The sequence below is a fragment of the Glarea lozoyensis genome (assembly GCF_000409485.1).
Source record: "Glarea lozoyensis ATCC 20868 chromosome Unknown GLAREA5, whole genome shotgun sequence".
NCBI lineage: Eukaryota > Fungi > Ascomycota > Leotiomycetes > Helotiales > Helotiaceae > Glarea > Glarea lozoyensis.
The window spans coordinates 1,615,090-1,636,825 of NW_007361000.1; the positions used below are offsets into that span (position 1 = coordinate 1,615,090).

The following is a 21,736-nucleotide window of genomic DNA, read 5'->3' on the forward strand; positions in this document are numbered from 1 at the left end:
TAAAAAAGATACAGGGTAGAAGGCTGAAGTGAAGAGGCTCTAGACGAGGTGAGTGAGCTCATGCAGATACGGCTGTCTCAGATAATTTGGCCGCAATGGTTCTCTATCACCAGAGACGGACACGGATTTCAAGTTGTAGTTTGCCCTCCTCTATCCTCACTCACAAACCTTAATTGGTGGGTCCATCCATATCTGGATTTTGAGTCCTAGAAAGGCTCCGGCCACGGGTACCAGGTGTTTTCTCATTCAAGGGTTTTAAATGCGTTTAAAGGCTCGGTAGAAATATGCTCGAGTCCAGGCAGGAAAGTTGAAACCAATGGGTATCATAAACTTAAACTTTGCCACTTGTGTTGCCGCAAATCAAAATGAAACAAACCCCTCTGAAGATACGAGTAGGTCCTTTAACGAGCTAGAGTCGTCGGAACTGGAAGTTTTCTGCGAAGTCGAGCTGCAATCTCGACATAATCTTCTTCGTTATCCGGCGTTATGATACCACGACGGACGAAGAAATCAATCATGACCAGATTGCAGTTGGGCTTAAACTCCCCTCGGAACATGGCTGCGTTAATTTCCTCAACCGACATTAATTCGAAGCCCGCTACCTCTCCATCTTTGGGTACGGGAATCATCGAACTGGGGAGCTCCAAGTCAAACACATAGATGACATCTGGTCTGATCAGCTGTGTGACCCTACTCTTAGTCATATATGTGATGACACCTGTAGCGCGAGCATTCTTCTCCACGAAGTCTCTAGGTAATGATGCTTCCTCATCGGATTCCGCCACAATACATTGAAATGGAGAATTGTCAGACTTGACACCTCCAGCAACAGTGGTATCGAGCATATTCGGGTACGTGAATAGATTCGCTGCACGTCGTGGAACCCAGACCTTAATGCCCTCAGGCATGTTCACATACGCCGTTAAATGCGCTCCTCGTGCAGCAATCCCAAACAGAGGAGCCATAAACCGTTCGAGATGGATGAATTGATTTGCCCCCATTATCTTGTACATTTCACTATGCATTCCGTGCACACTGGGGAAAACATTGGCTGCTATCGCATCATCGATGACTTGCTGGAAGGCCTTGTTACATGCTGCCGCTGTATCCAGGCCATTTGAGCTATCCGATAATTTAATGGAGCGACTCTCGTGCTGGACATCGAATTCGGGTGACCATGGCATTTTTGTTACAGTTTCGGGCAGCATGTAGCCATGTGGACGGGGATCGTTTGGCAAGTAAAGCGCATATAACGCACTGAAGTCGAAATCAAAAGGGATACTTTACGGAAACAAAGATTAGCTTATTATCTACAATCGAATATCAGAGGGGACAAACTTGTGGACCAATTCGATCAGATCCAAAAGCCGAGTGGGCTTTGCTGCCTTTTCCATAGTTACGGTGGCCGTGGGTATTAGCAGCTGTTAGCTTCAGAGTTATGATTCTCATATGCGAAATGTTCGTGTAATCCAGTGTTGATGTGGTTCAAGTGATGCAGACGTGAGGTGGTCGACTATCCTCGTAGGTACTCCGTACCTTATTTTAGCCATAGTCGAGAATTTAAGTGGGTCCTAGATCTACTTCGGTTGAAAGTCGCGTCAGAAAGTCACATACGCGTCTAGGCAGACGACTACTCCTCACTGACACCTTATTGCACTTCGGACTGTATTAGGATACGAACATCTTTCTCTTCTATATCGGCTTTTGATAAAGTGGTAATATCCTCTGGCTTTCGCTAGTACTGTCCTTAATCATATGAACTGCAGCTCCAAGCTTCTCCAGACCTCAAGACCTGCAAACTTTGGCTCCAAGCAAATCATATGTACGATTCTGACATCCGCCATGGAGATTTTCAATGCCGTCGCGTCTCGTTTACGCTCAATGATGCCTTCTTCCGCCACGGATCGGCTGGATATTGAAACCGCGAAACCTCTGGAGCAATTTCTCAAATTCAATCAGCTTCCGCTAGAATTACGTATTAGAATATGGCAGTTTGCTCTTGAGCCGCGGTTGATTCATCTCCATCATCGCACTATCTCTGTCGATTATCAGCAAGATGAAAATGCCTACAATGGCTACGCACCGGAAGGCCCAGAAGAGTCCATTCATACGCCAGAGGAAATCTCGAATTTGCCTGTATATAGACCACTGACAAAAGAAGAGGATGACGAGGAACATGATCACGGAACCATACAAGACACAACAGAGCGGCCCCCAATACATATGGTCATCACGCCTTGCAACGGTGCCGCACCTCGGTGTGATTGCAAGTTCTATCCTGTTCCATATTCACGTTCCGCTCCATCACTTCCTGCGGTATTATTTGCATGCCACGAGAGCAGACAGGCCAATATCGCTAGATATGAAAGAATTATGGAAGACGAGTACGACAATCGAGGCATTCCATTTATTCCCGCAACATCGGGTCTGGTCAAATCATCAAGTTCCGAGCCGCCCGTAACTGGTATCACTATCAATCCCGCCATTGACACGATTGCTCTCTCCGTAAACATTGCCAGCAAAAATAATGTCCATGAACTGAAGCGTTTCACGCTCATCGCGGCTCGTCAGGTACCGGATATTACCACAGTCGTACTCAAGGGGCATATTGCTATGCCGCCATATAAGTTCTGGTCGTCACAGCGCTTCCAGTATTGGAGACGATGGGGGGACGAGAGTTGGTGGGTTCCCACTATCTCCCTTTTGAAGTTCCGATATCTGAAGGAAGTCATCTTCTACTACCACGCTGAGAAGAAAAATCGGGCATTCTTACCAGACGAGTGGAAAGCTAGAACACGAGATCAATGGATATCAGAGCTTCGCAAAGTGGAAGATAGGTGGCCAGAATCTTGGAAAGGGGAACCGCCTATGCTCAAATTCGTTACTGATTTGAAAATGATATAACTTGAGACATAAGTGCTTAAGGTTAACTGCCAGGCAAATAGAACGAGACTACCTTTAATCTCATGCCCCGTGTGCCATTTGTTGGTGCCTAAGCTCCCAATATACTTTTGCAGAACAACTTCGCCTCCTTCGAACTTGCACCAATTTGTTGCTTCTCTATAGTGGTTCCACAGACACATCATGAAGCTCCTTGACCTTCCACTCCAAATTTTGTCTCTCGTCGTCCATTCTACCGACCCAATTGACTTCCAGGCTCTGGCTCTATCGTGCCGTGGATTGTACGAAGCGGCGAAGAACCACATCAAAGACTACAACAGACTGAAATGCAAGTTTCGTCACTTCACATTCGACGACAAATCATTGGAGCCAGCTGCTGGCGGTGACAGTATTTACACGTCTCTGCAACTCATTGCGAGAATTGCTGGGAACCCAACCGTGGCGCAACATATTCAAAACGCACATTTGCAAGGCGGAGCATTCCAACTTCCACTCCGTGATCAATCTTTTGCAGCGATGGATGCCTCTCGAAACGACCTCAACATACTGTCATTGCTCGAACGCTCCAAGTATCTCAAAGCATCAGGCCTTGACGCTCAGGATGCACTCGATCTTATGGTGCCTGAGATTTTGAAGTACGAACCCCGTTGGCCAACGGGGTTGTTCGCGACTATGGTCTTGCTCACGTTACTTCCAAACGTAGTAGATCGTATAGTAGATGCTGAATGGACTCAGTTGAACCAAGTGGACGATCACTGCTTTTGCAGCTGCACTAGAAGTTGGTCTCGACTGCTACATGAGATTGTTAAGCAGGCCAATGACGATTCGCAACCCCTCGCCGGTCTATCAAAATTACAATCTATAAGCCCCGGAGGAGTGTCGCTACAGAATGGAGATGGTTGTGTCGATAAATTCACGCCCCTTCTGCGTGTCCAGACTTTGCAGAGTTTTAAGGTATGGCTGTGTCTGGAACTGTTGGAAGATTATACGGAATTTCCTTTCGAAAGTCCACAGCTTCATGATTTTTGGTTTAACATGAAAAAGGTAGAATTGCACTCATGCTGCTATAGAGAACATCAGTAGGTCCATTCTGTCTTTCGTTTTCAGAATCATTGGCACACTCAATTCGATTGTTTCCGCGCTCGCTAATTGACGCTGAGTCCCGAGAAAGATCAAGTTTCAGAGTCTTATATCTTCTTTCTCACCATTAACCACAATGATCTAACCACTGACCTATTTTCGATGACTGCGCAAATTTCTTTTGTCTCTGCCACGCCTAGAGATACTCCGATACTCTTATGACCGGCTAGACAGTCAGATAGGTTGTAGAACAATAATGTCAGCTGTTAAGCAGACAGTCGGGGGACGTTAAAAGAGCTTTCATTATTTGGCGGGACCCTCGAGGAGTCCGAAACATGCATTGGATCCCTGAAAGACTTCGAGAGACTTGAAACTCTGGCGTTGCACATGAGTTTATTTCATTGCCAGGTAGGACGCGAGGAACAGGTCGCCATGGGCGAAAAAGACCAGCTCACACAACGTGACTGTCCAACAATTTCTCATCTTGGCAACGTGCTTCCAGCAAGTATCCAGCATCTCTGCTTGATGGAAGAGAAAGTCTTAAATGGGCAGACGCCGATTCTCAACGCTCTGTTCCACGACGCCAGCTCCGAATTTCCTCCCACACTATCTCATCTGCATACCATCATCATTCGAAATACTCAATGGACATCAGAGCTACTTGAAAATGGTCGATATGAGCCTGCGACTGCATACCGGCCTTGGTGTTGGAATGAAAAGACAGACCCAAACAAGGAGTTTGTGCCTGAGCCTTGGGCTGTTGAGCTTGCAACTCTAGGCGACAGAATCGGGGTGCTCTTCGAGCAGACCGAGCCGGCGGTTCCGGATTTTTTGCTCGACTAGTATAATTACTGGGGTGTTTGGGGGGATGACTCAAGCGAGTAAGCTAGTGTAGACGATTCTCTGTACGCTGACGGGCTTAAATAGAATATACCCTGCTTGTTTGTACTAAAGCAAGGTATCGAAATTATGAATTGGAAGGTCTGTACTTAGTGTAGGGACGTTTCTGGATTGCCGGCAACGTGGAACTGATGGAGACAGACAAGAAATTTGTGATGAGGCTCGATGCGAAAAAAAGTAAATTGGTAGAATTCCACGCGGTATTGAACCTCGAAACGTTTCGTTGAACTATGAAACTAATCAGGTATCTCACTAAATATCCTGATACATTTTCTGAACTACTGGTTGCGGGTTTCGACTTTGCCAACTTCTGTTATCCGGCCGATATTGTAAAAATGTAGGCGCCATACTGCTTTCGATAGTCTTCATGAGCCGAGCGGTTTCAAGAGTGATATTCTTGGTTTCCTCATCTAATATTGAATCTTCCTTTCCGATCTCTTCAAATCGCCCTTGCCAGAAGGCCCAGCGCTGTAGGCACATTGCGGGTGGGCCATGATACAGAGCGCCGCCTTCAATGTATTGTCCCTCCTGGTCATCTGGCGTAACATAGTAGTCAATATTCTCCCGTGCCCACCAGAGAAAAGGCTTAGCGGCATGGAGGATCCAATCACAGGCAACCTGTACTTTACATCTTATCATATTTGTCTCGATGGTGCTTAGATCTTCCTCGAGAGCTGATCGCATGGCATACATTGCGTCGCTGTAAGGACCTGCAACGTCGGCCCCAAGACAACGCGCAGCGAAGGAATTTAAATTCCTCCATATCAGTGCTTCTCTTGGTGTAAGTTCTACTGATGTCGCTACATTTTGCATTGGATCTTTTGAGCACAGTTAGATTTGCGTATGAATTGTCAGGAAGAACTCACCACTGAAAAACGCATCCATGGCATAGGAAAGCTGGGGTGAATCTCTCCAGACACGTCGCTTTGCCTGGAAATTTATATGGTTAGACAGCGCTCAACTCTACGGAAATGGGTCCTGATATATACTCACACCATAAACGTCCAACTCCCCTTTCGAGGTCTGCCGTAGAATCTGAAGAATGCCCACGAGCTGCACGTGAATATCACTTGTTACATCTGGACTTCTGGCAATCGTGATCATAACATTCCAAAGAGTGTATAGATAGTGATTTGCTTCGTGGACTTGCTCAAGCGGTGGACACAAGATATCAAACTGGTGGGCAGCCTCTGCGGCGACTCCCGGCATTGCAGGCTGGATTCCGTGAGCGAATATTTTAAGTACGGTCCATTCTTCTTCACTATATTCGCCATCTCTTATCGATTCTAGATCAAATAGACTGCTATCATCTATTGTCGCTGTTGGGTCCGTCGTTGTAGTTATGTCGGTGGTACTGGTTGTGTCAGTCCTATTGATTGTGTCCGACATCATTGTCGTCTGTGCTTAGGTAGAATTTCTGTATTATTATTATTATTATAAGGGCGAGAGGGTTCTGTTAGAGCGAAAGTTGTATATCGTCACTCAGGACTTGAGCTGTGAAGTGATAGATCACTGGCGCTTCTCCACCGAGTCTACCTCCTTTCAAGACCAACCGAGGCCCCATCAACAGGGCCACTTCTAGGGCGACCCGAGAACCTAAATCATGCTATTTATAGCTCCCTACCTGCCACCAGTTTCATGGCCTACTTCCAGGTTAGGTTACCAACAATAACAAATAAGCGAGCCATTTAAGCGAAGAAATCGCCATCATATATCAGTCCTTAACTTCAATTTCCCGACAAGATATTTCCGAGAAATTCTGATTCTACACTTTGAACCGTAATGTAAATGTCAGCAATCAAATTTAAACATTACTTATCTGACTACTAATTAATCATCTTCCACACGAGATCGGGTCTAGTATCAGGCCTGGCCAGTGGAATACCGGCCCTCTCAACGGTACTTCGCGCGCGGCTGCAGTCGCCCTACGACTTTGAAAAGTGGTTACTTTCAAGTATTTTTAAACTGATTTGCCGCTACGTTTCTCAAATATGAACTACCGCGAGATAAGCCCAAGGATACAGGAGATATGACGTCCGCTCGCACACGCGCGTAGAAGCCATGTCATGGCGAAATGAGTCCCAAGGCCGGCCTGAAGTTGAATAACAGTTTCAAATAGAATATGTAATGGCAAAAGGCTCTTCAAATGGAGCGTCTTAAACACCTAAATATGCTTATAATAGATACTTCTTTTTGGGAGCCGCCAACGGGTCACAAAGTGCGGTCTGTTGGAAAGCCGTTTTGAATTCATCGTCGATGGAAAATGTAGACAAGAATGGCACAGCTTTGAGCAAGCAAAATGGTGCCAGAATACTAGATAAATACGTCGCTGCCACGTTCTTACCATTACTTCTGATAGTAAGCAATCTCATCATTTCGACTCTAATTAACACTCAACTCTAGTGGCTGCGTGGTCTTATTTATTCATCAATCAACGTACATTGGATCTTAATTTCTCAATTTATTCTTATCTCTGCATCTGTTCGACTTACACTCGTTCAACATGGAATTCTCCAGCCGCTCTACATCTAGTGCTTCACCCACAACTTCTCCAGATCCCACCGAACGGAACTCTCCAATCAGAGATCCGCATACTTCAAAAATCCCAGTTGTGTCCTTCTCTGATCGAGGTGGACAAGAATATGCTGGCGATCCTGCCGACGTGGATTGGCCGGCTCCAGAATTCAGAAAACCTAGTTCATTCGTATGTGCTCTCAAGATACTTTACGTCTTATACACTTTACTTTCAAAAACACTGTGACTAATTTCCCATTGTATAGTATCGAACCAGAGCCACTCAGTCAGAGTTAGAGCGACCCCAAGCATCTGATGTCCGCCGTCAATCTTGGAAGCCCAACAGGCACCAACACAGGACTGGCCAATAAACGGGTACCCGAAGAATTGTGGCAATCGACCATATGTTTGACGAGGTCAGGAAGAAGAGCGAAAAAAGGAATTTCGAAGCTCCCTATAAAAATCCAAGAACAACAAAGCCACCCCACGACCTACAAACTCCTCTCCCTAACCCTCAAAACAGGTCCATCCTTCAACGTAATATAAGCATCCCTAACCTTAAAACTCCCCCTATACCTCTCTCCCCACCCCTTGTTCCTCTGCCCGCCACCATAAGTCTCCTCTTTCCCATCACCAGCCTTCAAATCCATCCTCCAAACCACCCTCCCCACAAAAATCAGCAACTCCATCATCGCCACCTTCTGCCCAACACAATTCCCCGGCCCAATCAAAAACGGATGAACCAAGCTCCCAGCCCTGGCTACATCTTCCGTGGTGACACCCGTAGCAGGGTCAACGATCCAGCGTTCAGGTCGATAAACCCATGGGTCATCGTACGCTTCTTCGCTATGCGAGAGCGCCCAGGCTGCACATCCTACTGTTGTGCCTGCGGGCAGCAACGTACCGTCAACTTCTAGTCCGCCCTTGAGGACTTCACGGGGTGCTTCGGTGAGGCCGCTAGGTGACATGCGTTGAGATTCATTGATACAAGCGCGTAGGTAGCGACATGATGATAGCTTCGCGCCGCTGCGGATTTCATCTACAGAAGTGAATGTACTTCGAACCTCCTCCTCAACTTTCTTATACGCGCGCTCATTCCTCGTAAGATAGAAGAGAATCGCGGACATAGCAGCTGCAGTCGTATCTGCGCCCGCGACGACCAGGACAGAGGCTTCTGAACGGAGGTGCGCGTGGCTGAAGGATGGGGCGCCGGTTTCGGGGTCTTTGGAGGAGTAGAGACTATGGAATAGATCTCGGCGGATGTCTTTTGAGTCACCGTCTTTGCGGGATGCGATGATGTCTTCTTGCTTGATGCGTTCACCGACGCTGGAGTCGAGGAATTTGTAGTAATCTTTGACGCTCTTTGGGGCCGTGGCCTGGAGGAGGACGTCGAGACCTAATGGTTTTAACCACACGAATAGTCCAAGGAGGGGAGAGTGCCCGATCTAGGAACATGTCAGTCAATCGTTTCCAAGACCCACGACGGTGGTGGGGTAATCACCGTATTCAATCTTTTCAAGAACCCATGTATGGTCTCTGGAATCGCTTTCATTGGATTTTCCTCCGCCTCTTGAGTCCCAAAGTCTACCCCAAAAGCCAAATCTCCCATAATATCAAAAGTCATAAAGTCAATCTGTGCCGAGACATTCTTCGGTTCCGTCCATTCTGTTGAACCTTCACTAACAATCTCACACCACCGGTCGACATGCTTGATGATGAAAGCTTCCGCTGACTGCACAGTCTCGGCAGAGAAGACAGAATTCAGAACCTTGCGTGTCTTCGCGTGAGCAGCTTCATCCGTAGTAGTTAGAACGTTTGGAAAATGCTTGTTACGCTGAAACGATTTATAGAATTTCGATTTCTTGACATTGTTTTTCTTGGCTCCGTAGATCTGGTTGTATGCGGTCGAAGTCATGAAAAGAACACCGTCTGGCCGGTACCGAAACGCATCGCCTAAAGTCATTCCGTCAATTCAAATGCAGGCAAATGAGGCATAGAGGCCAATTATACCGTAGACTTGATGACATTGCCAGATCCAAATGTGACGATAACCAGTAGTAGCGTAGTAAAATGATGGCAGACTGGATATCTTTGCTAGGAATGGGCCTGGATATTTTGCAAGCGGACTGAAATAAATATTGTATATTGCGTCGCAAATGAACTTCTTTCAGTCAGTACATTAAGAAAATTTGGTCATGAAAGTTTGGTACTTACATAAATAGTAAGAAACGCAAAGCTGTATAGTATCCATGGAGGAAAGAAATGCGGCCATGCTACGAAATGGTTCACTGAAAACATGTTTTCGTCCAAACGGTGCGTTAACAGAAGGAAACAAACTCCAAAGCAAAATTTCTGCTTCTTCCTAGATTCCTTCCGTCCTGAACCTTCTATTTAAAACAGCGACGACAAAGTATGTCCTCGAATATAATCAGCAGCTGAGCGAAATTCGGCACAGACACTCATTTCAGCACCCCTGAACACAAATAAGGACATACGCCCGTGGTGATTAAACGCTCCTACAGCTGACATATCTCACCGTGGCCCTTGGTAGTAGGATACCAAGACCCCTCTAGCGCCAATCAGGGTGTGTAACGCGAATCCCGACAACTTTCTGACATCTCGATCGGTAAAGACGATGGCTAGCGCCATGTAAGATGTACCAGGGTGACTTTGCCGCTGTAATCGATGTAACAATTACTTCGCTACTTTCACAGCCCATTACCTTCTTACACTTTATTGTATGTCCCCGTATTGTTACAGTATCCTTGTGGACCAGAATGCTAAACACAAACAATACTCGCGGGACTATCTGGTGGAGAGCTTCGAGAACTGCTAAGTTTTTGCAATAATTGTCTCAAGCACGACACCGAACCCTAATGGCGATATACGTTAAGAGTCGAATATGATCACGTAATCTTATAGTTCAGCCCAATTCGCAAGCAGGGATGCGACTGTTGCTGACCGTGGACAAAGACGCCATGATCAAGTTGTCATGATGAAATTGTGTGGCATCGGACCATATTTGCTTGAATCCTGAGTGTCAAGTGCTCATTGCAACATGGCAACATTGGCATCGTGGCTTTCCATATAAGCTTTGAGATGGCCATGGCGACCTAAGAGCCACATAGCCGCGTGGACGTAGCTGCACGTTGGCTCTCGAATGTCCTAGATTTTACTATATGAATGGAAGGGTTCAGCCTTTTATGTCTTATTTCAACTGCCCGTGGTCCCCAAATAAATCATAAAATGGTTCCTTGATATCCAACACGTGGGTTCTGAAAATCTCCCACAATATGAGGGTTTGATCAAGGACAGCATCATTATCCGAAGGCTGGAAGTGAATTGTCTCAATTCCTTTAGACTTTCGTATCGTAGCACTTATGCAAGACTTCTGGTATCGGTAAGCTCCTTTTTCAAGCTTCGAAATATTAGTGAAGGGGATATCTGGACAGAGACGATCACCATTTTTTTCGAGGAATTTGAGACCGTCTGAGCATACAACTAGTCGCATTTTTTTCCAACGTGAGACGACGAGAAAAGATTTCAAGCGCAGCACAATCCCCTCCCATATAATGACGCCGGAGACCTCTTGATATTTAGCATCGATCTGTCGTTCCATTGGAAAAAGGACATCTGAGGAAGCCGTTGTTCTAAAATTCAACATGATTTTCTGATCCGGGATTGAAGGTACAGTAATGGAGCTTGAGATAGACGAACTTGGTGGTTCAGATATAGAACCTGGTACAGCGAGAAACCCCATTCCGCCAAAAGACTGTCGTGGGGTGATAGGCTCAAAGACCCCGGTTCTCGAAATAGGTGGGTGTAATGAACCACTGATTGAGCTCCAGGACCTGTTAAGATTCCTGTTGCTTTCCCGATGCTCTAACTTCTCTCGCCATGACTGCTGGATGCTAGCGGAATCATCCTCCGGTAACTTGACCGATGGGGCATTTGGCCGTAGCATATCAGGCCAGGGATCGTGATCCTGTTGTCCAGCAGGGACCCGTAGAGCATCCTCCTCCGGACGACACGAAGTTGCGTAGCGGAAAGTGTAATCACGAGCAGCCTTGCAATAGCCTTCATAATCCTCGATATATGTCCTTGCAATCTCGGGCACCAACGGATCGTCAATATCAGGACTTGCTAACAGCCCGCACAGTGCAACAAGAAGTGCACCTAAGGACCAGCGGATTTCGGTCGATTTGGAAGGATACCACACAGCAGAGCTATCACTGACATGGAGACCATCTGACAAGACGGATCTCCATTTGTCCGAGTAGTCGGTACAAATATCCCCCTGCGGGGATATGTTGGGATGGTAGATCTTCGTTTGAAACCTCATGACAGGTGGGCCGAAAGGATCCGATTCTGATATTCGTATTATGATCCAAAAAATCCCACCTTCATACGGAGTGTCTGGTGGTCCCTCGATACTTGCCAAGATGACATCCAAACTGTCTTGAAGTGGAGCAGCACTAACAAATGGTACTTTGGCTGACTTGATATTTCTTAGTTCAAAGAACATCCGCTTGGCGGCGGAAGAGTGTGTTGCTGCGTGTGTGAGAAACTGACCGGAATTATTGATCCAGCGTGTGTCGTCTTGTTCTTTGACAGGCGCGAGAACTTTGCCATAATTCTCGTCGCCCTTGGCAAAACAAAGCTTCCGAGCATCCGTTTCCTTTCGGGTCACTTCATTCATTATTCGTTGGTTTTGTGGTATTGCTACTTCTGGTGATAACCCGCTCTCACTGGCAATTAGTTCGTCTGGGGGATATTCACTGGTAAATGGCTCACCGTCAAAACGATAATTCGAGGTCTCGACACCAAATGAATGAGTGCAATGACGGCCCATTTCTCTGCAACGGACGCAGCTACCGACATCCACATTGTTTTTTAAAACATCGTTTTTCATAGAACAGGTGCGATTTTCTGCCTTGCATGCCCAACAAGGTGCAACTATGGAGGTTTTCCTGGACCGTATCTTTGGGAACGCTCCTGGTATTCGAACATCTGTACTCGAAGAGCCTGTTGTGTATGAACCTGTGGCGATAGCAGACAAGTTCCGGCCATGCAGAAGTGACTCAGAACGCTGTGTTTGAACCTCCAGAATAGATTCTGCAACATGCTTAGTTAGAAGTCGACTCCCAGACAATGACGATCCAGACAAGGACCCTGAATACGTAGAAGAGGCATCTCGGAGTAATTCAAGGGATTCTACATTCGAGACATTCTCAATCTCCTCCTGCAGGAGGGCTCGCTGTTCCGCCAAGTGCGTGGATGAAGTGACCTTTTCCAGTCCATCAACAAATTGCTGAAGACGTGATATTGTGTTACTGTAGGACTTGGCATCGTGTACCGCCCATCGCGTCACTTCCCAAGCTGATGCGTTGGTTTGCTGCTTCCGAATACGCAACTTGACTTGTTCGTAAGAGGCTCTGAATATGTCTAAGCCATTGTGGATTTGAACCGCCGACTCCTGTGTAATTTCTTCCTTCGCGTTGTATCTTTCAACGACGAGTCCCGCGTCATCTAACAGGGACTTTATATTGTACAGCGTCTGCTCCACCACTGGTCTGATATCTGGACGATCGAGTATTTTATCGTAGGGAGCGCTTGTCCCATCATGGCGAGGAGCGAGACCGACTGTCTGTCCCCAAATGCAGAATCTAAGTCGTTCTAAAGCCAGCTACACAAAAAGGTTAGCGAACGACTTCGTCAAGGACTAAATACAACTCACCAGTGCCGACAATTGTTCGAGTTCTTTGCTATAATTTCTTCCCGCATCCACGATATCGAAACACTCAATACAGGCTGAAAATATCCCTAGGACACCAACAGCTCCAACGACAAGCCCAGCCACTTCTGCCATATTGCATTGTGAGGAAATGAAGGGAAAGAAGCACTATGCAAAGATTGAATGAGAGTACTTAGCTAGAAACTCTGCAAGTTCTGAAAAGAAGCAAATTTAGAGCTAACACGATCCGCATCTTGTGGGAAAAATGAGGCTGTCGACATTCTGGGGGGGACATTCTGCCCAGCTGTCTGCCTGAGATGCCGCGGCCATTGTTATTGGCTGTCCAGTAGAACGCAAAAATCCATACACTTACGCTCCTCTTCTGCAGTTAGATTATCACCAACCGTGAGGGGGTTTGCAAACTTAACCATATACTTCCAAAGTTCGTTATGTGTATTCAGTACAATGTCCGTGGGAGGGTTGGTTGTTGGTGGGGAGCTCGGGTACAGTACCTGAGGTGCGCTGTTATCACGCACCCACCGAGTAACCTTAAGGCTCGCTTAAGAGGGGTCTACTTATCCTTAGAGGATATCTTGGAAAACGACCACGAACAGCGAACGAGTCTTATCTTAAACTCTCTTAGTTATGTCGACTCTACACGCTTACTGATATATATACACCTCATCATTCTAGCTAGGTGGAGTGTCGACAGTTATAGCAAGCAATAGAATTGTGTATCCATACTCTGCCCATCTAGTCACAGAAACCTATATCAGGCCATATAATATTGTACTGCTATGACTCTCGATTTGGCCTACGCACTTCAAGCATTCGTCAGTGTATACAGTAGATAGAGGGAGTTGCTGGGACCGGGATTTTAATTCTGAGCCAGGCGAAGAAATAGCTCTTCGAGATAAAGCTGATGCCATATTACAGAAATGTGATTGTATTCTCATGCAACCTCATCATGCGCAAAAAGACTCGTTCCTTCTAACAAGCCTTACCTTCCATTCTATCCCCTCCCACCTTCCTTTCCATGCAATCTCATATCAATATACACATCCGCTTCCCTCCAACCACTTCATACTCCCCTCCCCTTACGCATGCCACGCCCTTAAACAAAAAGAGCCAACGCCAAAGCACTAACAGTACTCAACCCAACAACCGCCCACCCACTCTTAATAACCGTCTGATTCTTAAACGCCTTCCCCATATCCCACGCCAAATGTCTCAATCCATTAAACGAATGAAACGTAAACGGGAAAGCGAGAAGCAACTTCGTAGCCACCTTCGCAATTACCGGCCTATCGTCAAAAAATCAGCATCCCCCCTAATACCCTCAAACTGTGTATTCGACTTACCAACTCCCAAAAGCCGCCGCCATACTAACAGAACTCAAATTCCAGCCCAAAAGCGGCGCAACCAGGTACGCACTACCGAAGATGTAAAATGCGCCAGAGAGCACACTACCGGTGATTCTGTTCAGCGCGGATAGGATCCACGGGATTTGTGGCTCGTAGATGGTGAGATGGGGGGAGGTGGGGCGTTTTTTGCGTTGCTCGACGAGGATCTGGTATGAGTCTGTTGGGGTCATTTTTTGGGTTGCGACTTGTCTGTAGATATCGAGTTAGTATTGCTGTGGGAAAGAGGGAGGGAGGTGGTGGAGGGGCGAACCGGAATTGAGGAGATGTGAGGATTGCGGTGGGGGTGAGTGAGAATTTGAGGAGTGCTGCATTGCGGGAGGGGGTTGCTGCTACTGTAAACATATATCTATTAGCATGTGTATCGTGATGATATTCGATCCATTGAAGCTTCATCATGGTCTTTCAAGACTGTCTGGAAAGGCAACGGGTACGTACATCTGCGCAGCGATTGCTGAGCGACTCTCTGTGCCAACATCTTGTCGTATTATTCTTACAAACCCTTTGAATCGGGAGTGGAGTGGTTTGGATGTGGTTGAAAAAAGAGGTATCTCGTCGTGATCTCACAATCAAACGTTCTCGTCGTCAACACGGCATCAACCGGCGCAAAGCTCCCTCGGCCCAGAGAAACCAATCACAAGCGCCCAATTCCTCATCGCTTACATCACCGCTTCAACCAATCAGACCCTACTATCTCACCCCCACAAATTCCTCGCGACCTCAGAAATTTTCCACGCGCAACTCGACTGCTTTCCTCCTCAACGAACATCAACTTCGCCGACTCGCCACATAAACATGGTGGGAAGGCGGAGGAATTGGCTTTGATAACGTCTTGTTGTCAGTACAGGTCATGCAATAGGATTGTTCTGAGAAAGAGGTGATCTGTCGTTAATCTCGACCTCGGCGATCCATGGCGAGGTCGTTTCATTTTATGATCTACATGTCCTTTTTGGAGGCAAAACTTTTGGTGTCGAGGAATTAATATACGAGCTTCGGGGAAGACTGTGTTAGTTATTGGGAGGTGGGCTCAGAGGGGCGCATCGTGACCACGAGACTGTCACTTTGTCTACTAATGATGCTGTATTCTCGAAGGTGGTATCATCTAGGATCCTATCAGCAAGTGCTGAGCGGTCGTTGAAGACGATCAGGCTTCCCCCCGGAAGCGCTGTTCACAGCACTTTTACTGAGATGCTAATTTCGAATGTTCACTTATTGCCTTCACAATTCATGTCAATATTGGTTGAGCGATTTTCATTATCTATATGTTTACTTTAAAATTCATTTGGAATGGTATCTTATATCCTGAACCCCACAACCCCGAGCATATATATCTACAATAAATCACAAACATGGTTTCCCCTGCGCATGGCCGTCTAGACCTCCTCTACTTGGGAGACCATGTGACCCTCTTTTTCCAGCCCCGCTGCGAGACCGGCGCGGAGTGCCTCCTCTTCCTGTTCCAATTCGGCCCAAACGATAGCGTGTGCCTGGCTTGCCTTGAGGCGGCGGTCAAACAAACGATCGATGGCCTCAAGAGGAATGTTCTTGGTTTCTGGGATCAAGAAATAGACGAATATGGCGGAAAGGATCATGAGGGAAGCGAAAAAGAAGTAGACACCGTAACCCATGGTGGTAAACATCTGTGGTGTGAATCGTGCTATATACAATGTCAGTCAAGCTAGAGAGAAGAGGCGAAGGAGGATAACATACCGACAATGAAGTTCCAGAACCAGTTATTGGCTGCGGCAAATGCGAGACCTAAGCCACGAACATTGTTGTCAAACATCTCGGAGTTGAGAACCCATGGAGTTGGGTTCCATGTTGGAGAATAGAATGCCGTCCACACATAGAAGAAGAAGACAGCTGAGATACCACCACTCGATAATTTGGCGCTCTGGTGAAGAGCTGGCTTTGCAATGGCGATGTATGCTCCGACGTACCACAAGCAGAAACTGCCTCCAATTGCACCAATCATCAAAAGTCTTCGTCGTCCAAAGGAGTCGACAAGGAAGAGAAGGTAGACAATAGTGAAGACAGTTTTTACTACGCCGAACAGACCGGTTGTGAAAAGTCCAGTGTTGGTACCAACGATTCCAATGCTCTTGAAGACAGTTGGGGAATAGTAGTTGATTGCGTTGATGCCAGACGTGTTTTGCCAGAAGAAAAGGGAACCACCAAGGAAGAATCGCCATTGAATTCTTTTGCTGCGGGCCAAGAGTTTGAATGGCTGCCAGAAGCCGAGACCACCATCAACCATTTGCCGCTCAATGTTTTGATCGATTGCGTAAAGTTCCTCTTTCATGTAAAGATCATCCTCGGAAAGTTGTCTGATCCAGCAAAGATTCTTGATGGCCAACTCCCGTTTGCCTTTGGACATCAAGTATCTTGGGGACTCGCGAAGCCAGAAGGATCCAGCTAGGAGAAGTCCAGATGGGATGAGTTGAACAGCAAAAGGAATGATCCATTGAGAATGACTGGGCGCGAGAGTTTCTGCAATTCCGTAGTTGATCCAGAATCCGACAAGTCCACCAATCTGCCATCCCAGTTCAAACATACAGACAAGAGCACCACGAATGGCAGGAGGCGAAATTTCCGAGATATAGATGGGGGCAATGTTACTGCATCCACCAACTCCAATGCCAGCAAGGACACGACCGCCATAAATAAGACCAAGTCCTCTTTCTTTGTTTGCACCCAACATCAATCCAGCACCAAGACAGAAGATAGCACTGAATATGGCCATACCACGTGCGCGACCCACAAAAAATGCGGCGGCGTAGGCGGCCAGAGCGCCGAAGAAGGCACCGGCTTGATAACAGGAGACAATGTTTGCGCTGAGGAAATCGACTTCGTGTTTACTCATTTTGTTGAACCCGAATTCTGATTTGAATGATGGAAGAGCGAGCGTTCCGCCAATGAAGGCACTAATTGGAAAGCATCAGCATAATGAACATTGAAGTCGCAAGACTCAAGAAGGCCCAATTCAAGGATTTTGAAGCATACCTATCATAACCAATCATAACAGCCGCAGAACCAGCGACGGCTGCGATGGCATAGACCCGCCAGTTGTAAACGCTCTTTGGCGTCGGCCTATCTTCCACTTTCTCAAAGAAACCCATCTTGACTCAGTGCAATAGATCAACTTGGAAGGTGTTTGAATTGGGTTGAGATCCTGGAGCTGAATTGTTGCTCTGGTCAGGAGATGGAGAAAAGAAATCTGGGGATCTGGGGAATCATGGGGAAATATATATATTGAAATCTAGATTAGGGCTTTCTGTGTGGAGCATTTTTTATCCTGGTCTGTTTCCAGAACCCAGAGCTTCAGGAACTCTAACCATAGCTGATGTTGTCCGTGGAACGTGAACAGCGGGGCAAAATGTTCATCCGTCAAAAAACATTTGGAACTCGGGGGCGTTCCCGTCCACTAGGCGAGTTAGGAGGTAGCTGTCGTGTCTCCGCTGCGACTAGAACTACATTTGATTCGTCCTCATCCCCTTCTAGCCTTTGGAGAAGCAGCCATCAAGTAGTGTGGTGAGGATGGCGGGGATTTCCAGAAATGGAGATGGCCGTGCAGGTTGCTGACCTTGACAGTTTCTCAATGGATAGTTTGCTTTTGGAGCTTAGCTCTCCTCTCTCTTGGCCCATTTTGCTCTGGACCCCGCGATGTCGGCATTCAGTCCGCGATGCGTTTGAAGCGAGATGATAGCCAATTACTGGCTCTCGTCGCTGAAATAACGGACAGTGGTGGATCGAGTCAATCCACTTCCATTCGAATCAGCTGCACAGTGGCTGGCTTGAGCAGAATGGGTGTGATCCGCAGTATTGGCAAGCCACAGCACATAAACTCTTAACCGGCCCCGGAATTCTCCCAGAACGTGGGTGAAGGATGAACATTCATCACGATCAAGAGCTCAAGAGCTGGAAACGAGGTTATGTCTTCCAAAGATGCTGATTAGTTCATATCCATCGGATCTGTGCGGGTAATCGTGCTTGCGACTCAAGCTGAGTAGTACGATAATTGACTCCCAGGAACCAGTTTGTCGGGTTGTAAATGTCAATAACGAGGGTGGGAGGTCGAGGGCGAGGATGCTTCCCCAGTTCCCCACACAAATTCAACTGATCACGTGATTAATCCACTTTTCACGTGCAGCATCAATCTCAGTTTCGTTGATATTTGTGCCTTGGTTGGTATTCAATTTCAACATTCAACAACCACCTTGCAAAGTTATTCCAAAGTATCATGCCCATGCTGTCGACCTTTTGTTTAGCTTGCATATATAAATACTGTATTCTGAGAATTGTTACAAAATCTATGGCAACTTCAAGCCATCGGAAAGTACAGTCCAAAAGTTGGAACAAGAAACTCCTTGCCTATAAAATTTCTTCAATTTTACACCAGCGAACAACCTCATTTTCTATCATATATAAACACACCACCTGCCTCCCAACCATCTCAGGTCACCAAAGAAACACAAATTTCCAAGTCTACTCCCCGAAAGGCAAGAGGGGATATCAACCGGGATCGTCTGGTGGGAACACGTGCGGGGTTGAAGACGAAGAGGGGAAGCGAAGAAGTTTGTTGACATGTTACAAACAATACTTGAGTACCTAGGTACGCGACGAGTATGTCTCATCAGATCTTCTCAACGCTCATCTCTTGGAAAGCTCCCGAGAAAGCTTGATTATACTATCCAGCAGCCTCAATTGGAATTTCTCCTTCACTCTACTGCACTTCGCGATTCTTTCCATCACGGAGGACGTCCTCCCGATGTACCCATGTACCTTTTGTACTACCATCCCATTGACATCATTTTTCATAGAGCTTCACCACTTTGTACCTGAACAGACCCACCCGAGCTATGCTGTACTCCAGGCAAAATGCATATTCGCTCCATATTGTTTACCTTTCTAAATTATCCGTGGTGGAATTTCTTTTCTTCGCCAGTGAATAGCACCGAGGTTTGTTGAGCTCTCTGAAGCTTCAAAGCTATAAAATGCGTCTCCCCATGTTTATTTCTCAATTGGTTTAACGGTTCCTGGTATTCTCCAATTAAGATACCGATTTCTTAGTCATGTCCGTCGCACTTGTTGTCTCTTTGTTAGTTCCTGCTACCTTGGCAGCATGGAATAGTTCTGGGACGCCGACTTTCTCTCAACCAGCAGGTTACCAAACCAAAGTGTACAATGTCAGCGCAGCTACGACAACAATAAGCTATGCTTATACGGATGAAGAGCTTGCCATGCTTTGGAATCAGGTTGGAGATATCGAAATTGGTCCAATCACAACCACCGTCGAGCCAACTCCAGAACCTTCAGCATATCCGAGTCCTGGAGTCTTCCACCCTCTGGTAAGACATCCTCTATTCTCACTATTGTGTCTCAATTGACACGGACTAGGTTGCTTCCTCCGACCCGTCTTTAGAGTCTGCTTCTTTGCCTAATGACTTTGTATGGGGCATCGCAGCAAGTTCTTACCAAATTGAAGGAGCTGCGAAAGATGAAGGAAAGGGACCGTCAATATGGGACCTCCTGGCACATAGAAACTACGGATCCGTCTCGGACAACTCGACTGGTGACATTGTTGGTAGTCATTACTGGCTTTACAAGCAAGACTTTGCTCGTCTCGCTAAGCTTGGCGTCCCATACTTTTCCCCATCGTTCTCATGGTGAGTTACCGCTCATTTTACTGGAATTTTGCTCTCAATTAATTTTCTAATCATCATATCAGGCCTCGATTCTTTCCTTTCGGTAATGGGCCTCTGAACCAAGAGGGTGTGAAACATTATGATGATGTGATTGCAAACATGGTCAGCAACGGAATCAAACCAGCAGTCACACTCTTTCATTGGGGTCAGTCAAATACCCGCCTTGATCTGAACTGCTCTAAAAGATTATAGATACTCCCCTAGCACTTTTTAACTCGTATGGAGCTTGGACCGACCCTAAAATCATCGATGACTTCTTCAACTATGCCAAGTTTGTGATTACCCGTTACGACGCATACGTTCCAATCTGGTACACCTTTAACGAGCGTTCGTCTTGCCGTAAAATACTTGCCAATTATCATACTAACAATATCTAGCACAATACTGTAACTGGCAATACCAATACTACCCAGCTGGCAACAACAAAGGTATCTATCCCGCATATCACAACATCACCGGTGGACTCTCCGCTCGTATTGCCTGTTCTCACTACACGATCCTCGCACACGCCAAAGTAGCAAAATGGTACCACGAAGAATTCAAAGGACGCGGACGCATCACATTCAAGAACTCCGGTAACTACTACGAAGGCAACTCCACCTCCACCGAAGACCTCGACGCCGTAGCACGCAACTACGAATTCGTCCTAGGCTGGTTCAACGGCTGCTGGCGAGACGGCGATTACTCCCCCATGATCAAAGAAACCCTCGGCTCCCTCCTCCCAAACTTCACCCAAGCCGAAAAAGACCTCATCAAAGGCTCCTGCGACTTCTTCGCTATCGACGCATATACAGGCTACCTCGCCACCGCCGTGTCAGGCGGCTCCGCAGCCTGCGCGGCAAACTCTTCACACCCCGCCTTCCCCGAATGCGCCAGTTCCTCATCACTTGCCGCAGACGGCTTTCCACTTGGTCCATCGGCGGATAACGAGATGAGCTGGCTCTACAGCACGCCAGTTGGGATCCGAAGGTTCTTGAACGTCATCACGAAGGATCTCTTCCCGACAGTGCCAGATATCGTGGTCTCTGAATTTGGATTCGCAGAGCCTTTTGAGGGCCAACAAACGAAACTTGAGAATATCCTGTGGGATCTACGACGGTCGGATTATTATCAGGGGTTTTTGGATAATATTTTGCTTGCTAAGACTGTGGATCGTACGTTAACCCCCTTCTTTAACTTTATGTTTAGGATATGAGATATGGGACAAATTGCTGATATTAACAGGTGTCAATGTAACTGGTATCTTCGCGTGGTCGATCTTTGATAATTTCGAATGGTTCTCCGGGAATCAGGTTAAATTCGGGGTGCAGTATTTGAATGCTACGAGTATGGAGAGGGTGCCCAAAGCTAGTTTGTTCCAGATGTTGAATTGGTTTAAGACGAAGGGAGGCGCGACGCATCCTGGTGTTGGTGGGAATGCGACTGCTGCGAGGTAGCTCGACTGAACGGATAGGAATTAAGAAAGTTAGATTTTAGTGGTG

The 21,736-nt window shown here is 46.8% G+C and overlaps 10 protein-coding genes across 10 annotated transcripts; 4 read left to right on the forward strand and 6 right to left on the reverse strand.

The window, feature by feature from the left end:
- Positions 1–401: 401 nt before the first annotated feature.
- GLAREA_04711 (Nudix) lies at positions 402–1,394 on the reverse strand (the record flags this gene model as incomplete). Its single annotated transcript, XM_008087088.1, has 2 exons — positions 402–1,281; positions 1,339–1,394. The coding sequence occupies 2 exons, from the start codon at positions 1,392–1,394 to the stop codon at positions 402–404; spliced, it is 936 nt and encodes a 311-aa protein (XP_008085279.1).
- A 490-nt stretch (positions 1,395–1,884) lies between these two features.
- On the forward strand, positions 1,885–2,904 carry GLAREA_04712 (uncharacterized protein; the record flags this gene model as incomplete). The annotated part of the gene is made up of 1 exon (XM_008087089.1): positions 1,885–2,904. The coding sequence occupies one exon, from the start codon at positions 1,885–1,887 to the stop codon at positions 2,902–2,904; it is 1,020 nt and encodes a 339-aa protein (XP_008085280.1).
- A 180-nt stretch (positions 2,905–3,084) lies between these two features.
- On the forward strand, positions 3,085–4,824 carry GLAREA_04713 (F-box protein; the record flags this gene model as incomplete). Its single annotated transcript, XM_008087090.1, has 2 exons — positions 3,085–3,855; positions 4,390–4,824. 2 exons carry the CDS (start codon positions 3,085–3,087, stop codon positions 4,822–4,824), a joined length of 1,206 nt encoding a protein of 401 aa, XP_008085281.1.
- A 309-nt stretch (positions 4,825–5,133) lies between these two features.
- Positions 5,134–6,270, reverse strand: GLAREA_04714 (uncharacterized protein; the record flags this gene model as incomplete). The annotated part of the gene is made up of 3 exons (XM_008087091.1): positions 5,134–5,699; positions 5,748–5,811; positions 5,875–6,270. 3 exons carry the CDS (start codon positions 6,268–6,270, stop codon positions 5,134–5,136), a joined length of 1,026 nt encoding a protein of 341 aa, XP_008085282.1.
- A 1,114-nt stretch (positions 6,271–7,384) lies between these two features.
- Positions 7,385–7,766, forward strand: GLAREA_04715 (uncharacterized protein; the record flags this gene model as incomplete). The annotated part of the gene is made up of 2 exons (XM_008087092.1): positions 7,385–7,585; positions 7,662–7,766. 2 exons carry the CDS (start codon positions 7,385–7,387, stop codon positions 7,764–7,766), a joined length of 306 nt encoding a protein of 101 aa, XP_008085283.1.
- A 120-nt stretch (positions 7,767–7,886) lies between these two features.
- On the reverse strand, positions 7,887–9,358 carry GLAREA_04716 (Cytochrome P450; the record flags this gene model as incomplete). The annotated part of the gene is made up of 2 exons (XM_008087093.1): positions 7,887–8,840; positions 8,897–9,358. 2 exons carry the CDS (start codon positions 9,356–9,358, stop codon positions 7,887–7,889), a joined length of 1,416 nt encoding a protein of 471 aa, XP_008085284.1.
- A 1,245-nt stretch (positions 9,359–10,603) lies between these two features.
- GLAREA_04717 (UBC-like protein) lies at positions 10,604–13,264 on the reverse strand (the record flags this gene model as incomplete). The annotated part of the gene is made up of 2 exons (XM_008087094.1): positions 10,604–13,081; positions 13,133–13,264. The coding sequence occupies 2 exons, from the start codon at positions 13,262–13,264 to the stop codon at positions 10,604–10,606; spliced, it is 2,610 nt and encodes an 869-aa protein (XP_008085285.1).
- A 979-nt stretch (positions 13,265–14,243) lies between these two features.
- Positions 14,244–15,028, reverse strand: GLAREA_04718 (Fumarate reductase respiratory complex transmembrane subunit; the record flags this gene model as incomplete). The annotated part of the gene is made up of 4 exons (XM_008087095.1): positions 14,244–14,433; positions 14,491–14,742; positions 14,804–14,885; positions 14,989–15,028. The coding sequence occupies 4 exons, from the start codon at positions 15,026–15,028 to the stop codon at positions 14,244–14,246; spliced, it is 564 nt and encodes a 187-aa protein (XP_008085286.1).
- Positions 15,029–15,923: 895 nt separating this feature from the next.
- Positions 15,924–17,669, reverse strand: GLAREA_04719 (MFS general substrate transporter; the record flags this gene model as incomplete). Its single annotated transcript, XM_008087096.1, has 3 exons — positions 15,924–16,207; positions 16,261–17,474; positions 17,554–17,669. 3 exons carry the CDS (start codon positions 17,667–17,669, stop codon positions 15,924–15,926), a joined length of 1,614 nt encoding a protein of 537 aa, XP_008085287.1.
- Positions 17,670–19,622: 1,953 nt separating this feature from the next.
- GLAREA_04720 ((Trans)glycosidase) lies at positions 19,623–21,691 on the forward strand (the record flags this gene model as incomplete). Its single annotated transcript, XM_008087097.1, has 6 exons — positions 19,623–19,898; positions 19,948–20,216; positions 20,279–20,400; positions 20,448–20,582; positions 20,633–21,409; positions 21,480–21,691. 6 exons carry the CDS (start codon positions 19,623–19,625, stop codon positions 21,689–21,691), a joined length of 1,791 nt encoding a protein of 596 aa, XP_008085288.1.
- Between the last annotated feature and the right edge of the window lie 45 nt (positions 21,692–21,736).